This window comes from Muntiacus reevesi, chromosome 14 (genome assembly GCF_963930625.1).
Source record: "Muntiacus reevesi chromosome 14, mMunRee1.1, whole genome shotgun sequence".
NCBI classification, from domain to species: Eukaryota; Metazoa; Chordata; class Mammalia; order Artiodactyla; family Cervidae; genus Muntiacus; species Muntiacus reevesi.
This window is the reverse complement of record NC_089262.1, coordinates 27,746,170-27,762,279: the sequence shown is the minus strand read 5'-3', so window position 1 is coordinate 27,762,279 and position 16,110 is coordinate 27,746,170. Positions and strand designations below refer to the sequence as shown.

At 41.4% G+C, this 16,110-nt stretch overlaps 1 protein-coding gene across 4 annotated transcripts in view; it reads left to right on the top strand.

Annotated features, from left to right (window-relative positions):
• Positions 1-43: 43 nt before the first annotated feature.
• The window catches only part of DROSHA (drosha ribonuclease III), a 120,561-nt gene continuing 104,494 nt past the window's right edge, over positions 44-16,110 (top strand). For 3 of the 4 annotated variants that reach the window (XM_065905457.1, XM_065905456.1, XM_065905453.1), the window contains exons 1-4: positions 44-182; positions 4,838-4,903; positions 6,160-6,996; positions 10,947-11,039. In XM_065905457.1, coding sequence (XP_065761529.1) covers positions 4,887-4,903; positions 6,160-6,996; positions 10,947-11,039 — 947 coding nt within the window. In that variant the 5' untranslated portion in view covers positions 44-182; positions 4,838-4,886. The remainder of the gene's footprint in view (positions 183-4,837; positions 4,904-6,159; positions 6,997-10,946; positions 11,040-16,110) is intronic. The other variant, XM_065905454.1, reaches the window with a different exon arrangement.

The window sequence follows — 16,110 nt, the reverse complement described above, 5'->3', positions numbered from 1 at the left end:
TGCACAAGGCGCTGCGGCGAGCCCGGGAGCATCCCCTGTTGCGGTCCGGCTTTCTCAGGTTTGCCTTTTAATTCTCTTGCTTTCCTGTTCCGGAGCCGCGGGCGGTGCTACGGTCTTGGAGGATACACTATAAGTCTGGCTTTACTCTAACGGCGACCTCGCAGCCCGAGAGCTTTTTCTAGGTAAAAGGGTCAGCTTGTGGGTGTTGGAAGAGGGAGTGTTTCCAAGTATACGAATTTCAACGGGGCTGGCGTCTGGGGCTGGGGCGAGAGGCGCCTGGGAGTTAGGATCCGCCAGCTCCTCTTCAGATCTGCAGCGAAGGGCAAAAAAAAATAAGGGACCCTAGACCCGGACCCTGAAAATAAATAGTAGTGAAAAATGAGACCTTTCATTCATTGTGGCGCGTATGTGGTGCTCCAGGCCTGGAGCCGCGGGGATCTCGGGCGGGGAGTGAGACTGGAAGTTTACATCGTGGGGCTCACTATCTGGCGGGAGATGTAAACAGGGAAACACGCAATTACGGATCAGCCAGATATAAGTGACCGGGCTGGGAATTCAGGTGGTGGAGGAGCGCGTTAATAGAAATGTAGTCACACTTTGCAACTCTTTCTATAAAGACTGATGTTCCTGCACATGTTAATTGCAAAAGGACTCCCCTAGTTTCCCTGCTTCCAAACAGCAACTTAAGAGGAGGCAGACGCCGAAAATAATTATTTTTCCAGGTGCAGTGAGTTCCTTGAGTTTTGAATTGAAGTTCATATCCACAACACAGCCTGACTGTGCCTTTAATAGGTCAGTTTCATAATCAGTGTTTTCAGATATCTATTTCTAGAAATATCCATGAGGACCTAATAGTGAATGTTCAACAACAGTGAACACACTGTTGAGGAGTATTGGCCATCCTGACTCTTGTCCACCTCTAGATTCAGTACACTCCTTTGTGTTTCCCCATGATTCTGTGCATATTCCTTTTCTTGTGTTTATCACATTATGTAATTAAAAAAAAATGTATTTGCATATGGATTCTGGGCTTCGGGAGCCCTGCTTACTATGTGCCTTACTCATCTTTGAGTGATCAGGGCCTGTGACCATGCCCCACCTGTCTAGGCTCATTAAATGTTGCATGAATCAGTGAAAAGGCCTGCTTTTTGTCTGGTTTTGGTAATGCAAACCTGTTGTGGATGTGGATATATTCAGTAGGGAAATGTCCAGTAGCAACATAGAAACATATGGTGAGCCAGTGAACACTTACCGATCACCTATTGTGTGCAGGATGTTCTGCCAGGGGCTGTGAAGGATACAGAAGTGATTATGAGTCAACCCAATTTATCAAGGAGCTAATAACCTAGTGGAGGAGTTAAGACATGTACACACATGATTATTATATGAGGCAGTCTTTGGTAAGTGCTGTAAAAGAAGTACAGACTCAGAACAACGCAAGTCTTGAGGGAATGGGATTACTTCCTAAAGGGAACCAAGATAGGCAGCACAGAAGATGTGGCATTTGACATGGGTAGATGGGTTAAAAATTCAATGGGCAAAGTCACAGGGAGGGGTTTTAGAAGACCAGGAGTAAAGAATAAGCTGGATGATAATACTTCACATTTTAGGAACTGGGAACATCTAGGGTGTAGGAGAGCTTCCCAGGTGGCCCTAGGGGTAAAGAACCGGTCTGCCAATGCAGGAGACATAATGAGAGGAGGGTTTGATTTCTGGGTTGGGAAGGTCCCCTGGAGGAGGGCCTGGCAACCCACTCCAGTATTCTTGCCTGGAGAATCCCATTGGCAGGGGACTGGTGGGCCATAATCCATAGGGTCGAAAAGAGTGGACATGACTGAAATGACTTAGCACACATGCAGGATGATAGGCACTTCATGGGAAAGTTAATGGAGGATTAGCTTGGAAGAAGTTGGGTCCAGATTGCAGAAGGCCTTAAATGCCAAGCATGGAGTTTGAGCCTGATTCTTTTGGCCCTCAGTAGCTTGTGGTGACAGGAGGGGCTGTCTAGGCCCAGGTTTATCATGAGGGTCTTGAACTGAATGATAATCATTCAGTTCAGTTGCTCAGTTGTGTACGACTCTTTCTGACCCCATGGACTGCAACACGCCAGGCTTCTCTGTCCATCACCAACTCCTGGAGCTTGCTCAAAATCTCATGTCCATTGAGTGTGTGATGCTATCCAACCATCTCATCGTCCCCTTTTCCTCCCGCCTTCAATCTTTCCCAGCATCAGGGTCTTTTCCTGTGAGTCAGTTCTTCCCATCAGGTGGCCAAAGTATTGGAGTTTTGGCTTCAGCGTCAGTCCTTCCAATGAATATTCAGGATGTATTTCCTTTAGAATGAACTAGTTGGATCTCCTTGCAGTCCAAGGGACTCTCAAGAGTCTTCTCCAACACCACAGTTCAAAAGCATGTTCTTCAGTGCTCAGCTTTATGGTCCAACTCTCACATCCATATATGACTACTGGAAAAACCGTAGCTTTGACTAGACGGACCTTTGTCAGCAAAGTAATGTCTCTACTTTTTAATATGCTGTCTGGGTTAGTCATAGCTTTTCTTCCAGGGAGCAAGCATCTTTTGGTTTCATGGCTGCAGTCACCATCTGCAGTGATTTTGGAGCCCAAGAAAATAAAGTCTGTCACTGTTTCCATTGTTTCCCCATCTATTTGCCATGAACTGATGGGACTGGATTCCATCATCTTGGTTTTTTGAATGTTGAGTTTTAAGCCAACTTTTTCACTCTCTTCTTTCACTTTCATCAAGAGGCTCTTTAGTTCCTCTCCGCTTTCTGCCATAAGGATGATGTCATCTGCATATCTGAAGTTATTGATATTTCTCCTGGCAGTCTTGATTCCAGCTTGTGCTTCATCCAGCCCAGTGTTCCTCATGATGTACTCTGCATAGAAGTTAAATAAGCAGGGTGACAATATACAGCCTTGATGTACTCCTTTCCCAATTTGGAACCAGTCTTGTTCCATGTCTGGTTCTGACTGTTGCTTCTTGACCTGTCTACAGATTTCTCAGAAGGCAGGTCAGGTGGCCTGATAGTCCCCTCTCAAAGAATTTTCCACAGTTTGTTGTGATCCACACAGTCAAAGGCTTTGGCGTAGTCAATAAAGCAGAAGTAGATGTTTTTCTGGAATTCTCTTGCTTTTTCTATGTGGATGCTGGAAATTTGATCTCTGGTTCCTCTGCCTTTTCTAAATCCAGTTTGAACATCTGGAAGTTATTGGTTCACATACTTTTGAAGCCTGGCTTGGAGAATTTTGAGCATTACTTTGCTAGCGTGTGAGATGAGTGCAATTGTGTGGTAGTTTGAACATTGTTAGGCATTGCCTTTCTTTGGCATTGGAATGAAAACTGATCTTTTCCAGCCCTATGGCCACTGCTGAGTTTTCCAAATTTGCTGGCATATTGAGTGCAGCACTTTCACAACATCATCTTTCAGGATTTGAAATAGCTCGGCTGGAATCCCATCACCTCCACTAGCTTTGTTTGTAATGAGGCTTCCTAAGGCCCATTTGACTTCGCACTCCAGGATGCTTGGCTTTGGGTGAGTGATCACACCATCATGGTTATTTGGGTCGTGAAGATCTTTTTTGTACAGCCCTTCTGTGTATTCTTGCCACCTCTTCTTAATCTCTTCTGTTTCTGTTAGGTCCATACCATTTCTGTCCTTTATTGTGCCCATCTTTGTATGAAATGTTCGCTTGGTAATCATTAATGAAATATTATTTGGTGTCTACTTTCTATTAAGCATAGTGATTGATAAGGCTAAATAATCTGAAACTATTTTCATGAGCCATTTGAAAATCTGCCTTAAGCCTGTTGGTAAAACTTTTGGTTAGAAAGACTTTAGGAAGAAACTTCTAAATCGAAACTTTCTGCAGTTAATGTTTGTTTGGATTTTTAAAACATTTTGCTGAAACCCAAATATTTGGAAAACTTTGCTCTTCATAACATTCTTCAGTGGGAAGGACTGAGAATGAGAATCAAAGAAAACTGTTATGTTGACCAGATTATAGTTAAGTTTGAATCTAAATGCTAGTCTCACTGAGGGAGAAAGAATGTGGAGTGGGAGAACAGAAATGATTTTTCCCTTCCTGGTCTTTTAGCTGATTAGAGAGGGAATATACCTAAGTTTCCAGTCTTTTAAGCTACTGATTTTTTGAGTCATAGAGACGAGTACTTCAGTTCAGTTCAGTTGCTCAGTTGTGTCCGCCTCTTTGCGACCCCATGCACTGCAGCATACCAGGCTTCCTTGTTCATCACCAGTTCCTGGAGCTTGTTCAAACTCATGTCCATCGAGTCAGTGATGCCATCCAACCATCTCATCCTCTGTCATCCCTTCTCCTCCTGTCTTCAATCTTTCCCAGCATCAGGGCATTTTCCCATGAGTTAGTTCTTCACATCAGGTGTCCAAAGTATTGGAGTTTCGGCTTCAGCATCAGTCCTTCCAATGAATATTCAGGACTGATTTCCTTTAGTACTGACTAGTTGGATCTCCTTGCAGTCCAAGGGATTCTCGAGTCTTCTCCAACACCACAGTTCAAAATAATCAGTTCTTCGGTGCTCAACTTTCTTTGTAGTCCAGCTCTCACATCCCTACATGACTACTGGAAAAACCACAGCTTTGACTAGATGGACCTTTGTTGGCAAAGTACTTAGGACATCTTAAAAATTAGTTGTGAACATTAGTTCAGCATGCTCTTAATTTTATTAGTATGCTAACTGCATTGGAGCATGCAAAATCAGTGTTAAGATAATCACAGAAATATTTTCTAGCATGAGCAGTTTGGGAAACATTTTTATATCTATTTGTTCTCTCTGTTCTCTAGAGTTTATATTCTCTGTGGAAAATGTGACATATTCAAATAGTACGTCACGATGCAAGGCAGTGCATGGTGAGTGGTCTGATAGTAATGGCAATCCTTTTGGGCAACCAGGGAGGAACAAACACTGGCCATCTGGGGTGGGGAAGGTTTAGATCGGTGAGGAGGAGGGCATGTGTTAACATAGGTCATATCCATGGCTGGGAACCCAGACCAGAGTAGTTAAGGAGCCATCCTAGAGCCCTGCTCTGATGACACTGGCCATTCTGAGGTCAGGCAGACATCAAATGTGAAATGAGGTAATGAGCTGGTGACCTGTAATCATTGTTGGACCTGCCAAAAAGAACCACAGAGCGTGTGAGAGCAGGGTACCTCGCAAGACCCTGGGGCTGGTGACATTGGTTGTAGAAAGGCCTACAAGGGTATTACAGTAGTAGCGAGGCAGGAGAGGATGGTGTGGAATGGACGGATTCAAGTATCTATGAAGCTGAAATGATACAGGCATTTGAGCATAAATTTTTAACTAGAAGGGTTAAGGGAGGAGAAGTTGTCAGGTATTTCCCTGGTGTATGACTTGAAGACCAACGAATGGTCTCATCTGTTGAGACAGGAAGGGGCTTCTCAGGTGGCACGTGTGGTAAAGAACCCGCCTGCCAGTGCAGGAGATATGAGAAACATGGGTTCGATCCTTGGGTTGGGATGATCCCCTGAAGGAGGGCATGGAAACCCACCACAGTAGTCTTGCCTGGAAAATCCCACGGACAGAGGAACCTGGTGGGCTACAGTCCAGAGGGTCACAAAGGGTTTGACTCAACTCAAGGGACTTAGCATGCATGCATGCATTGAGATAGGAAACACTGAAAAAGGAGCAGGTGGTATTCTCTTGGAGGGCAAGGTTACTGACTCCTTTTAGGAGATGTTGAGTTGAATTTGTGAGTCTGTGCTGAGTGGGAAGGAAGGTGTGTCACGAGGATGCTCAGTGTATGTGTAGAAACATCCTATGTGTGGACAGAATGATGTGGTGAGGTCAAGGTTGGCGGGAGCTTGAAGAAGGACACGGTAGCAGATGGTTGAACTCTGGGATGTGACCTCATCATGCTGGAAGTGGAGCCTCTTAGGAAGCGACAAGGTCCAGGGACTGACTGGCTTTAGTTGAGTGGCTGAGACCTGGGAAGAGGAGTTTATTGGCCCTGAGGCGTTTCAGACAGTACAGAGAACTCAGTATTAGACGGGTGGAATGTTCCGGCAGCCTAAGGGGTGGTCCGGTATTGGTGAAAGCTGTTTACATAGTGAGTTTGTCTCTTCTCTTTTTCTTTCCTCCACCAAAGTCACAGAATGTCGTTCCACCCGGGAGGACCCAGGTGTCCCCGAGGGCGAGGGGGACATGGAGCCAGACCCTCCGCACCAGCCTTCAGGCCCCAAAACCTGAGACTGCTTCACCCTCAGCAGCCTCCTGTGCAATACCAATACGAACCTCCCAGCGCCCCTTCCACCACCTTCTCCAACTCTCCGGCGCCCAATTTTCTGCCTCCGAGACCAGACTTTGTACCCTTCCCTCCGCCCATGCCTCCTGCAGCGCAAGGCCCCCTCCCCCCCTGCCCCATCCGGCCCCCGTTCCCCAGCCACCAGGTGCGGCCCCCCTTCCCCGTGCCCCCCTGTTTCCCTCCCATGCCGCCTCCGCTGCCCTGCCCCAATAACCCCCCAGTCCCTGGAGCGCCCCCGGGCCCAGGCGCCTTCCCCTTCATGATGCCGCCGCCGTCGCTGCCGCATCCGCCGCCGCCTCCCGTCGTCCCGCAGCAGGTCAATTACCAGTACCCGCCCGGGTACGCGCACCACAGTTTCCCACCTCCCAGCTTCAGTAGCTTCCAGAGCAGCCCCAGCTCCTTCCCGCCCAGTGCAAGTAGCAGCAGTAGCCCTCACTTCAGGCACCTCCCTCCGTACCCGCTCCCCAAGGCTCCCAGTGAGAGGCGGTCCCCAGAGAGGCTGAAGCACTTCGACGACCGCAGGCACCGGGACCACAGCCACGGGAGGGGCGAGCGGCATCGGTCCCTGGAGCGGCGGGAGCGAGGCCGGAGCCCCGACCGGAGGAGGCCGGACAGCCGCTACAGGTCCGATCACGAGCGAGGGCGCACGCCCTCCCGCCACCGGAGCTACGAGCGGAGCAGGTAAAGCACACCCGTGGGTTTTTAGAGAAGTTGCGGAGATCCTGACACAGGCCATTTCTGCGGCTCAGCAAACCAGACCAAAAAGGTCCTGCCGTGCATTTCGGTTTATAAAAGGAAAGTGCTTTTTTATTAAAGAGGGAGAGACAATTGATGAGGAAAGAAGTTGACCTCAGGTAAAAAGCCACTTTGAAAAGCATTCCCAAATTAGCAACACAGGTTCATTTCAATGAGTGTAAGCCAATTACTATACAGAGTACAGCTGGTATTTTAATGATGGTCAATAAAAGATCTTGTTTGTGTGGACGTTGTATTGAATTATGTTCAGTATGACCATCTTGTCAGGTTACTGCACTGTGAGTTCTTTTGGAATTGGTGGCCTGCAGGCCGCTGTTATCAGTCAGGAATCCAACTAGTTAACAAGCTGAACTTGCTTCCTGATTTTTAGGATAAATGGAAGTTTATCTTATGTTTTTGCTTTCTTGCTCTGTTTCTTTATAATATGAAATAATATTAGATATACATTATCAAAGTTACAGTTTTCAAAATAGCTTTTAATTTGATTTTGTTGCATCGAAATTATGCATACTAAATAAAATTGCATTTAGAACATACTAATCCACTCCAGATTAAATTTCTTTTTTGTTCCCATCCAAAAGACCAAAAATCTATATTTACAAGGAAATAAGGTTTCCAGCAGACATTCATTGATGGGTATCTAGAAATTCTCTGAAGTTATTTGTGAAATTTTATGTTTATGTATCTTTTTCTGTAAGAAGATCAGTGGCTTACAGCAGATTCTTAAGAGATTGTATGACTCTGTTACCCTAAACTTAAGAACCATTGCTTTAGATGGAAAAATAAAAATGTGCACATATTGATTCTACTAATATTTATTTGTACCTTCAGTGGACTGTTTGTATCAGTGAAGATTTTTGGTTTTCCACTTGTCAAGCTGGTAATGGTGCTTCTCTTTCTGGCTGCTGTGGTGTGTTCACTCACCTTCATTGTCTTGTGGAACTTCTGTGCTGAAAAGTTTGAGGTCCCCAAACCAGGTCACCTTGTTACTTGGGTTTGTAGAGAGTGAGTCTTGACTCCTATGGAATTTATGTGCTTCTTGGTTTCCATGTTGTTCTCATGGCTGTGTGTTTGATTCTGACAGAACATTTTGCCAGTAAATGGTAGCATTCATTCTCAGTCCTAAAGGTTTGGGAGGAAGCCTTCCAGACCTTGGAAGCTTTGGAAGGAAAATGCACTTTTGCTTCTCCCTGATGCCCAGTCGAAGGCAGAAGTGACACGTTTCCTGCAGGGGTGACCGATTCTGGTGGGCTAAAGCTGACTAGAGTCCGTAGACTTTGAAAAGTCTTTTCAGCATGACCTACTGTTCCTTGTCAGTTTTGTTCTTACCTTTTGATGGATTAGTTGGCAGAGACCTGTGAGGGTTTATTTTACAATTTTATGGTGAAAATCTAAACTCGAAAGAGATTGTTAGTTTTCTTCATACTTAAAGTGATGGTTACTAAACCTGTCTTTGGGGAAACATTTTGCTGCAAACTTCGACATTCCAGATGACTTTTTTTTTTTTTCTGTTTGAGAGTACTGTAGTTTTTAGGGTTCTGCTGTAAATTCCCGAGTTCTCCCATCCAGGCTTAAGCTTGAAGAAACACAGATGTCCTGTAAATTGAGGATCCCTGTCACTAAGTGAAATCAAATGCTGAAAAAATGACCCTTAATCCCCGTTAGCTTAAACCACAACTCCTTTACTGTGGGGGAACCTTAGGCAGTTAGCTCGTCTTTCTACATGGCCTTTATTTACCCTGGAGTTGTTTTATGATGTGCTTGGGGGTGTTTGCTCTGGAGTGGCCTTAATGTCACAGCCGCAGTAAAATCAGTTCCCTCTGGGGTTCTTAGAGTGTCAGTCCTCTGTCTTATATAGAATGCTTCTGTGAACCAAGCATGGACCCTGTGAAGTGCTAGTATGTAACTTCTGAAAGTACACTGGAGAAAACACGTTCACAAAGTTGTGCATTAGATTAGATGAAATTTATGCAAATTCTTCACTCTGTCTTCTGGCTGCTTCTACCCTGGCTTCTTGGGGAAAGTGCATCCACGCTTTTTCAAATTTAATTTTTCCTTTTCTTCTTCTCCTCCTGTGAAATCTGGGTGAATAGTATTACAAGATTGTTTCAGGGCAGACTATTTCCAGAGAAGGTTTGTGAAGAAGTAGATGCATGCATTTGCTGTTGTGAAAGATCCAGGTTCCTCCAGGGAATGGGAAAAGGAAGAGCTGCAGGGGCAGCCAGCAGGGAGCAGGGCAGTGGCCTGCCACATTTGATCAGTGTTACAGCACAGGAACCCCATACCTGTCCTGTTGAGGTGTGGAGCCACTGGAGAGCTGGTATTGTGTATCTAGGGAATATCTTCATGGTCCCAAACCGGGAAGAATTTTTGGAAAAATAACCGAAGCATCATTTTTCTTGCTTTAAATGGGTTCATCATATAGTATTACAGTGATTTATACTGGTCTTTTCAGTTCATAGCCACTCAGAGGTAGCAGTCTTCATGAGAAGTACCACCCTTGAATGCAAAATCCTGTCCCCTAGATGTTACAAAAACAAACAAAAAATTAGGAATATCCTTTAAATAAAGTTTTTATTTGGAAATAGAGGCAGTTTTTTTTTCAGCCGCCATGCCATCTCAGATTACATTATATCGTTGTCATGTGTTACCACTCACTAGATGGGATTTGCTGTCTAAAAGTAAGCTGTCATTTTAGAAGTGTATCAGATAAAGAATGTGGAATCCCAAGCACTGGCTACTTTACTTTGGACAGCTGGTGTATACCTGAGCCTTAAGTATATGTTAAAAGTGTTATTCAAAGACGTCTTTCTTGAGGAAGGGGTGATTTTTAAGTGGAAAAACAATTTTTGTGTTAATATCTAAGATCTCTTATAAATTTTGTAAGTTTTGATTTCAGTGAATTTACATTTCTTCTATTTGGCTATAGGTAGGGAATTATTATTTCTTTTTTGTCCATGCCGTGTGACAGGCATATGGGATTTTTAGTTCCCCTACCAGGGATTGAATCTGGTCCCCGCAGTGGAAGTGGTGGTGGGGTTGAGGGGGTGGTGGCTATTTTTGAGTTTAGACATTTTTGTAGTCTTCTTTGCTGGACTCAGGCTAATAAAGCATGTTTTGGCCCCAGTCTAAGACCTAGTATTTATTTCCTTTAGATTTAGTTCTGATGTAAACCCACTGGGATTCCAATTTTTTTTTCAGATCTCATTGTACTTATTGATTAGGCGCATAAGTTATTACTATCATTATTACTAAATTCCAGCTTTATGTTGGAAGGTTAAAAATCCTGCATTCTAGTTTTACACTGAGTAAACTCAGTGTCTCTATTTAGAGTTTTTTTTTTTCTTTCCCTGATGAAAACAGCACTTAAAGGTGAAGTGGTCTAGAGTCTCATGGTAGTTAGTAATGACTAAAAACTATACCTCAGGTGTATAATCTATAAGAGTTTAGAGCTCTTCATTATAGACCCTTGTCCAAATCTTTATTATGTGCATTTATTTGTTGGACGAAATTAAGAGTGTTCCAGAAATCAATAGGCAGTTGAATCCTTTGAAGTTTTCCCTGTAGAATGATTGGCTGGTTGGAAGGTCTCAAGAGAAGATCATGATAAAATTCCCTTCATTGCTTAGTATTAAGTATGACTTCTTTTTTTTAAAAGAAAACAGCAAGAAATGTCTAAGGTAGTTAACTTGCATAAAGTGAAATGCTCCTTTAACCTCTAATACATGAAGGGTGAATACAAATGCCCCATAGTGGATAGTGCTGCAAAATACTTAGGCGAGGTGAGGTCCATTTATTTAGATGAATTCAGTGAAAAGAGATGGTGTTTTTGAGTCTTTCTGTTGAAAACAGCTCTGTGTATTAATTCCTTTAAGAGAGCGGGAACGGGAGAGACACAGGCACCGGGACAGCCGAAGATCACCATCTCTGGAAAGGTCCTACAAAAAAGAGTATAAGAGATCTGGAAGGTAAGCAAGGAGTTGACACTGGAAGTCATAGGATTATCTCCTGAAATTTAGATTTTGTGCTTGTGCAGGGTGTCAGCCAGGTCTTCAGAACAGCCTGAACATCTGTCCAAAGAACACTGTGAAAAGCTGAAGTTGCCAGTTACTGAAAAACCTTTTATTTCGAGATGTATATGGGATGCACAAGGAAAATCCTGATAAGTCCCCCAAATTAGGCCACTTTGTGACCTCAGTTGCTGTAAAACTCTATATTAGTAATTCAAGGTTTGTTTTTTTTTAAAGACTTGAAAATTCATAATTATGCTCTTAAGTTTACTTGTTTCAGGAAAAAAAAAAAACTACAATAACACCTTATTTGGAAATATGACATTGAAATTGTGGCAAATAAAAATTTATAGGACGTAACCAATTCTATATCAAGAGCTAAAAATTTATGTCTTAATAAGTGGTAATTAAGAATAGCACTCTCTATAATCTGACAGATTTTGGGTCAATTATTCATTTTCCCAACTTTGTTATTGGGCAGAGGAACTTTTTTTTAAGCCTCAGTGTCTTTGTCTAAAATAAGGACAGTCATATTTTCCTTATTGAGTGACGAGGGGTCATTGAGATAACACACATAAAACACTTAGCACTTGGCCCAGTAGTGCCAAATAAATGGTAACTATATATATATTTATAATCTAATCATTTGACTCTAAAAGAGCAGAAAAAGGTATTAAAGGTAAAATAAATTAATAAACTCGAAACTAGAACTATAGCACCATAATAATATTTGTAAATAAGTGCAAGATTTCTTTGAAAGGCTGTACAGTTTTAAAAGTGGCAAATCAAGAAAAGAAAAGCACATATCCATTAGGTATAAGAAAGAATGTATTATTGTAGGAATGAAGGGGTTTTAAAAATTATAGTGTGTTGGTATAAGTACTGATGTTTTATTTGAGAAATTTAAAAACTTGAATGTGACGGGTTGTTTCTATGAAAACAAAAATTATAAACCTTACACTTAGAGCAGAAAATTTTAAGAGGCCAATAACTATGGGAGAAAGTTGAGTTTGTGTCACTTCCAAAAAAGTCTGAAACTGTTTTTAGAACACTGAAGAAGATGGAAGGAAAGCTCAGCTCATACTGTGATATCAGGAAAATCCAAATGGCAAAACTATCAATGAAAAGAAAACCACAAAACAATTTCTTTAGTGAATATGGATATGAAAATACTGATTAGTATATTAGCAGGTTGTTTTCAGTTGTGTGTTACAATAGTTGAGGGTTTATTCCAAGGTTGCATGGGTAGATAGATTAGTATAAGGAGATATATAACTGTAATTCTTTGTGTCAGAATCTCTAGAGTTATCTCAGTACTTGCCTATTAGCAATTTAAAGTTGCATTCAATTATGAGTAGAAACTGGTAAAGTAGATGTATAAGCAGACTTCTGTATCTTGATAGAGAACATTATCTTGTGATGAACATGACTGATACCCTCTGAGAAGAGTCAAATTTATTGTTGAAACCTTATAGGCCTTCCCATACACGTTAGAAAAAAAGACAAGGAGACCCCGTTTCCCACCACTGTCACCTCATGTATGTCTTAACAAGCAAATGGCAAACATCGTATTCTTGTGTGTCCCCGGTATTATACGGTTGGTGATAGTACTTTAACAAGAGTCCCCGCTTTCCAGGAATAAGAAAGTTGAGTGCTGTGAGAAGTGCTTTCGATAGAGCAAATACATATTGCTTTTGGAACGCAGTAGTTAGTAACTCAGTTTCGGGTGGTCATAGAGAAATTGACAATGTGCTGATTCCCTGGAGGATGGGTAGGAGTGCCTGAGGGAAGGCAGCTGGTAGGGCGAGAGAAAGAGCAAGTGGAAGGCTGCACTGGAGAAGTGACCTCAGAGGATCAAACCTGGAGGTTGGGAAATGAATTTAGGCTTTTGTTAGTAACCCAGGAAAGAAATGATTGTGGCTAGACCAACCCATTGTGGCAATGATAATGGGGAAGTTGGAGGTAATTGAGAGAGATCGAGGTGGGAGTCAGTAGGACCCAAGTCTCATCACCTGAGATCTGATGTTTCCCTTGGAGGGCTAGAAACACTAAGAAACAGGCAAAAGAATGAGTTCAATTTTGGGCGAGTGGAGTTTGAAAGTCAGTGAGACAGCTGGTGGCATTTTGTGGTACCTAGTGGGACACAGAAGTATAAGGTTCGGAAAAGAGATCTTCGCCGGAAATGCTAAAAGCCATGAATTAGATGAGGTCAACTAGGAAGAGTCTGTTCAGTGAGAAAGGGCCTGAGGAAGAGGAGGAGAGAAAGATAGGGGAAAAGCCCATCTGAGGTTGGTTTTTAATGTGGAATGCTAGAAATCTCTTGGCTTAGTTGTTTCTTCTCCAATACCCAGTAACTTGTGGAGAAGGCAGAGACTTGGATTCTTTGAATTCTAACTAATGCAGTAGATGAGAAAATAAACGTTATAGATGTAAATACTGTAAAGGAGGAAAAGTTATCATAGTTCATAATATAGCATACTATCAACAATTTTGAGTTTGGATTTTGAAATTTGAAATGCCTGAGACACCTACCTAAAATTACGTTTTACTCCTATTTTGAAATGTCCCTCTCAAAGTGTTAAAAAAAGGAAAAAAGAAAAAAAGAATACTAATTGTTGTTCACAATAGACAACCCTGATCATCCATTATTTAAGACACCTGCCTAAAGTGGATGGCGTAAGGATGTCTTCTGCCTGTGTTTCTCGATGGTGATAATAATAAAACATTTGGTGGGATTTTTAGTACATGTCTACTATAATGTCTGTGTCAAATAATCATATTAGCATTTAACTATTACTTACTAGCTGTGTGAGAGTGGGCAAGTGACATAATTTCTAATTCTGTTTCCTGTCTAGGGGATGTTTATATCTGCCTCAGGATTCTTGTCAGGACTAAGTGTATCAGAGTGCTTACAAGAGTGTCAGGCTCTCAGGAAGGACCACAAACAAAAACAAATAAAACCACACCACAGGGAGGCAGGATTTGCCATTATTAGCTAATGATATCACCAGGACAGTTCAAGAGAATCAGTCAAGAAATGTTAGAATTCACTCACTGAAGCTGACAGTTATACAATAAACATATTGTAATTAAGAGCCTCCCCTGAATACCAGGAACACCTACTTACTAATAGAAAATATAATATAAAATTTAAATGAGTAAAGTTAAATTTCTTAATAAACTTAAAAATATATAGATCAATAGGAAGATATTAAGTGTGGTAGATGACAAGGAAGGTGATGTAAATGAATGGAGGGCATGTTAAATTCCTGTAGTGGGAGTGGAAGATAGGGTTAAAAAACATACCAGTGTTCCTCCAAAATATTTGTAGGTTTTAGTGGTGTTGGTGGTATAGTGGTGAGTATATTTGCCTTCCAAAAAATCTTTAATTTTAATGTAAGTTCAGTTGAGGTACTGTTTTTAGAACTTTACTAGGACTCAAATTTTTCTTGGGAATAGAAGTGAGTCTAATGAAGAAAAATAATGCACAGTTTGGTATGGGTATAAATAGGTCAATGAGACCAATCTGGAACAACATTCAACCTATATATATAAAGGTTTACATCTATCATAAAGTTGTTTTTTCAAATCAGAGGAGAAACTGATATGGAAACAATGCAAACTGTATGGAAAAGAAATTGGGTTCAGATTTCTGCCTTAGATCTTGGACAGATAGAGTAAAAAAAAAATTAATGTTAAAAGTAACTGAAAAATATAAAATATTTGTTTAACCTTGCTATAGGAAAGGATTAACAGCCATAACACTAAGACTGGAAATAGAAACAAAAACAATCTTTGCATTTGGCCACATAAAGATTGTATGTAGCTATGCTGCTGCTGCTGCTAAGTCGCTTCAGTCGTGTCCGACTCTTCGCAATCCCATGGACTGCAGCCTACCAGGCTCCTCTGTCCATGGGATTTTCCAGGCAAGAGTACTGGAGTGGGTTGCCATCGCCTTCTCCGATGTAGCTATAAGCAATTAAAAGGAAAATAGACTGAAAAAGGTTACATTACATATGACAGAAGATGGGTGATAATTAAAATAAAAAACTGTCAATAAAAAGACTGTAATCCTAATTTAAAAAATATTGGCATGGTGTATTGATTCATGTTCATATTAATAAAAGAAGTGAATGTGAAATGTGTTATTTCAGCAGTGACAAATTAAATGAGATGCTCTCTTTGTAAGGCTAGAAAAGATTAAAAACAATCATGTCGACGGGTTGTGTGGAAATGGGAAATCACATACAGTTTTGGTGGTAATCTAAACTGGTAATTCTTATCTGTAGAGAAGCCTTTAAAAAAGTACACACTCTTTGTGTGTGAAATAATATGACAAGTATGCAAAGAACACCAGTGTGTTTATAGTAGCATTGTTTACAATGGGGGAAGAAAGGTAACATCCTAAATGACAATGATCAGATTTGTCAGATTACGATATATACATATAAAAGAATGATATGCATTATTAAAAATGGTTCAGATGTAGATGTATTGAAGTAGAATGATGTTCCTGATTTACCCCTTTGTTGAGAACAGGTTACAGAGTTCCTGTTTTTAGAAACTTGTATGTATATATATCCATATCTTTTAACATATTTGTGAAATATAATTGTTATCTCTGAGTGGTGTTACAGGTGATTTTTGTTTTATTTTTCTATAGTGAACATATATACATTTTACTTCACAGTAAATATTTTTTTCTGGTAACAAACCTCTTGATGTACACTGTAATATTTAGAAGTTGCATCGATAAGTAATATATATAATCCTTCTAATCACCCACTATTTTCCCCCTGATGTATATACACCTACAATTATATTTTCCCTGCTATAAAATTAGAAATGAGTGATAGTGTTGATGGAAAAACTTACTTGTGACTTTGACCCAGATGTAAACTTTCTTGGATAAGAGTGACTTTGTTAGTAGAACTGCCTAGGTGGCAGCACATCACTAATAAAGCAGTCTCTTTCCTTGGCTGGATTCTCCAAGTCTGTCTGGTTCCACTGAAATGTCCTGGGCTTAATT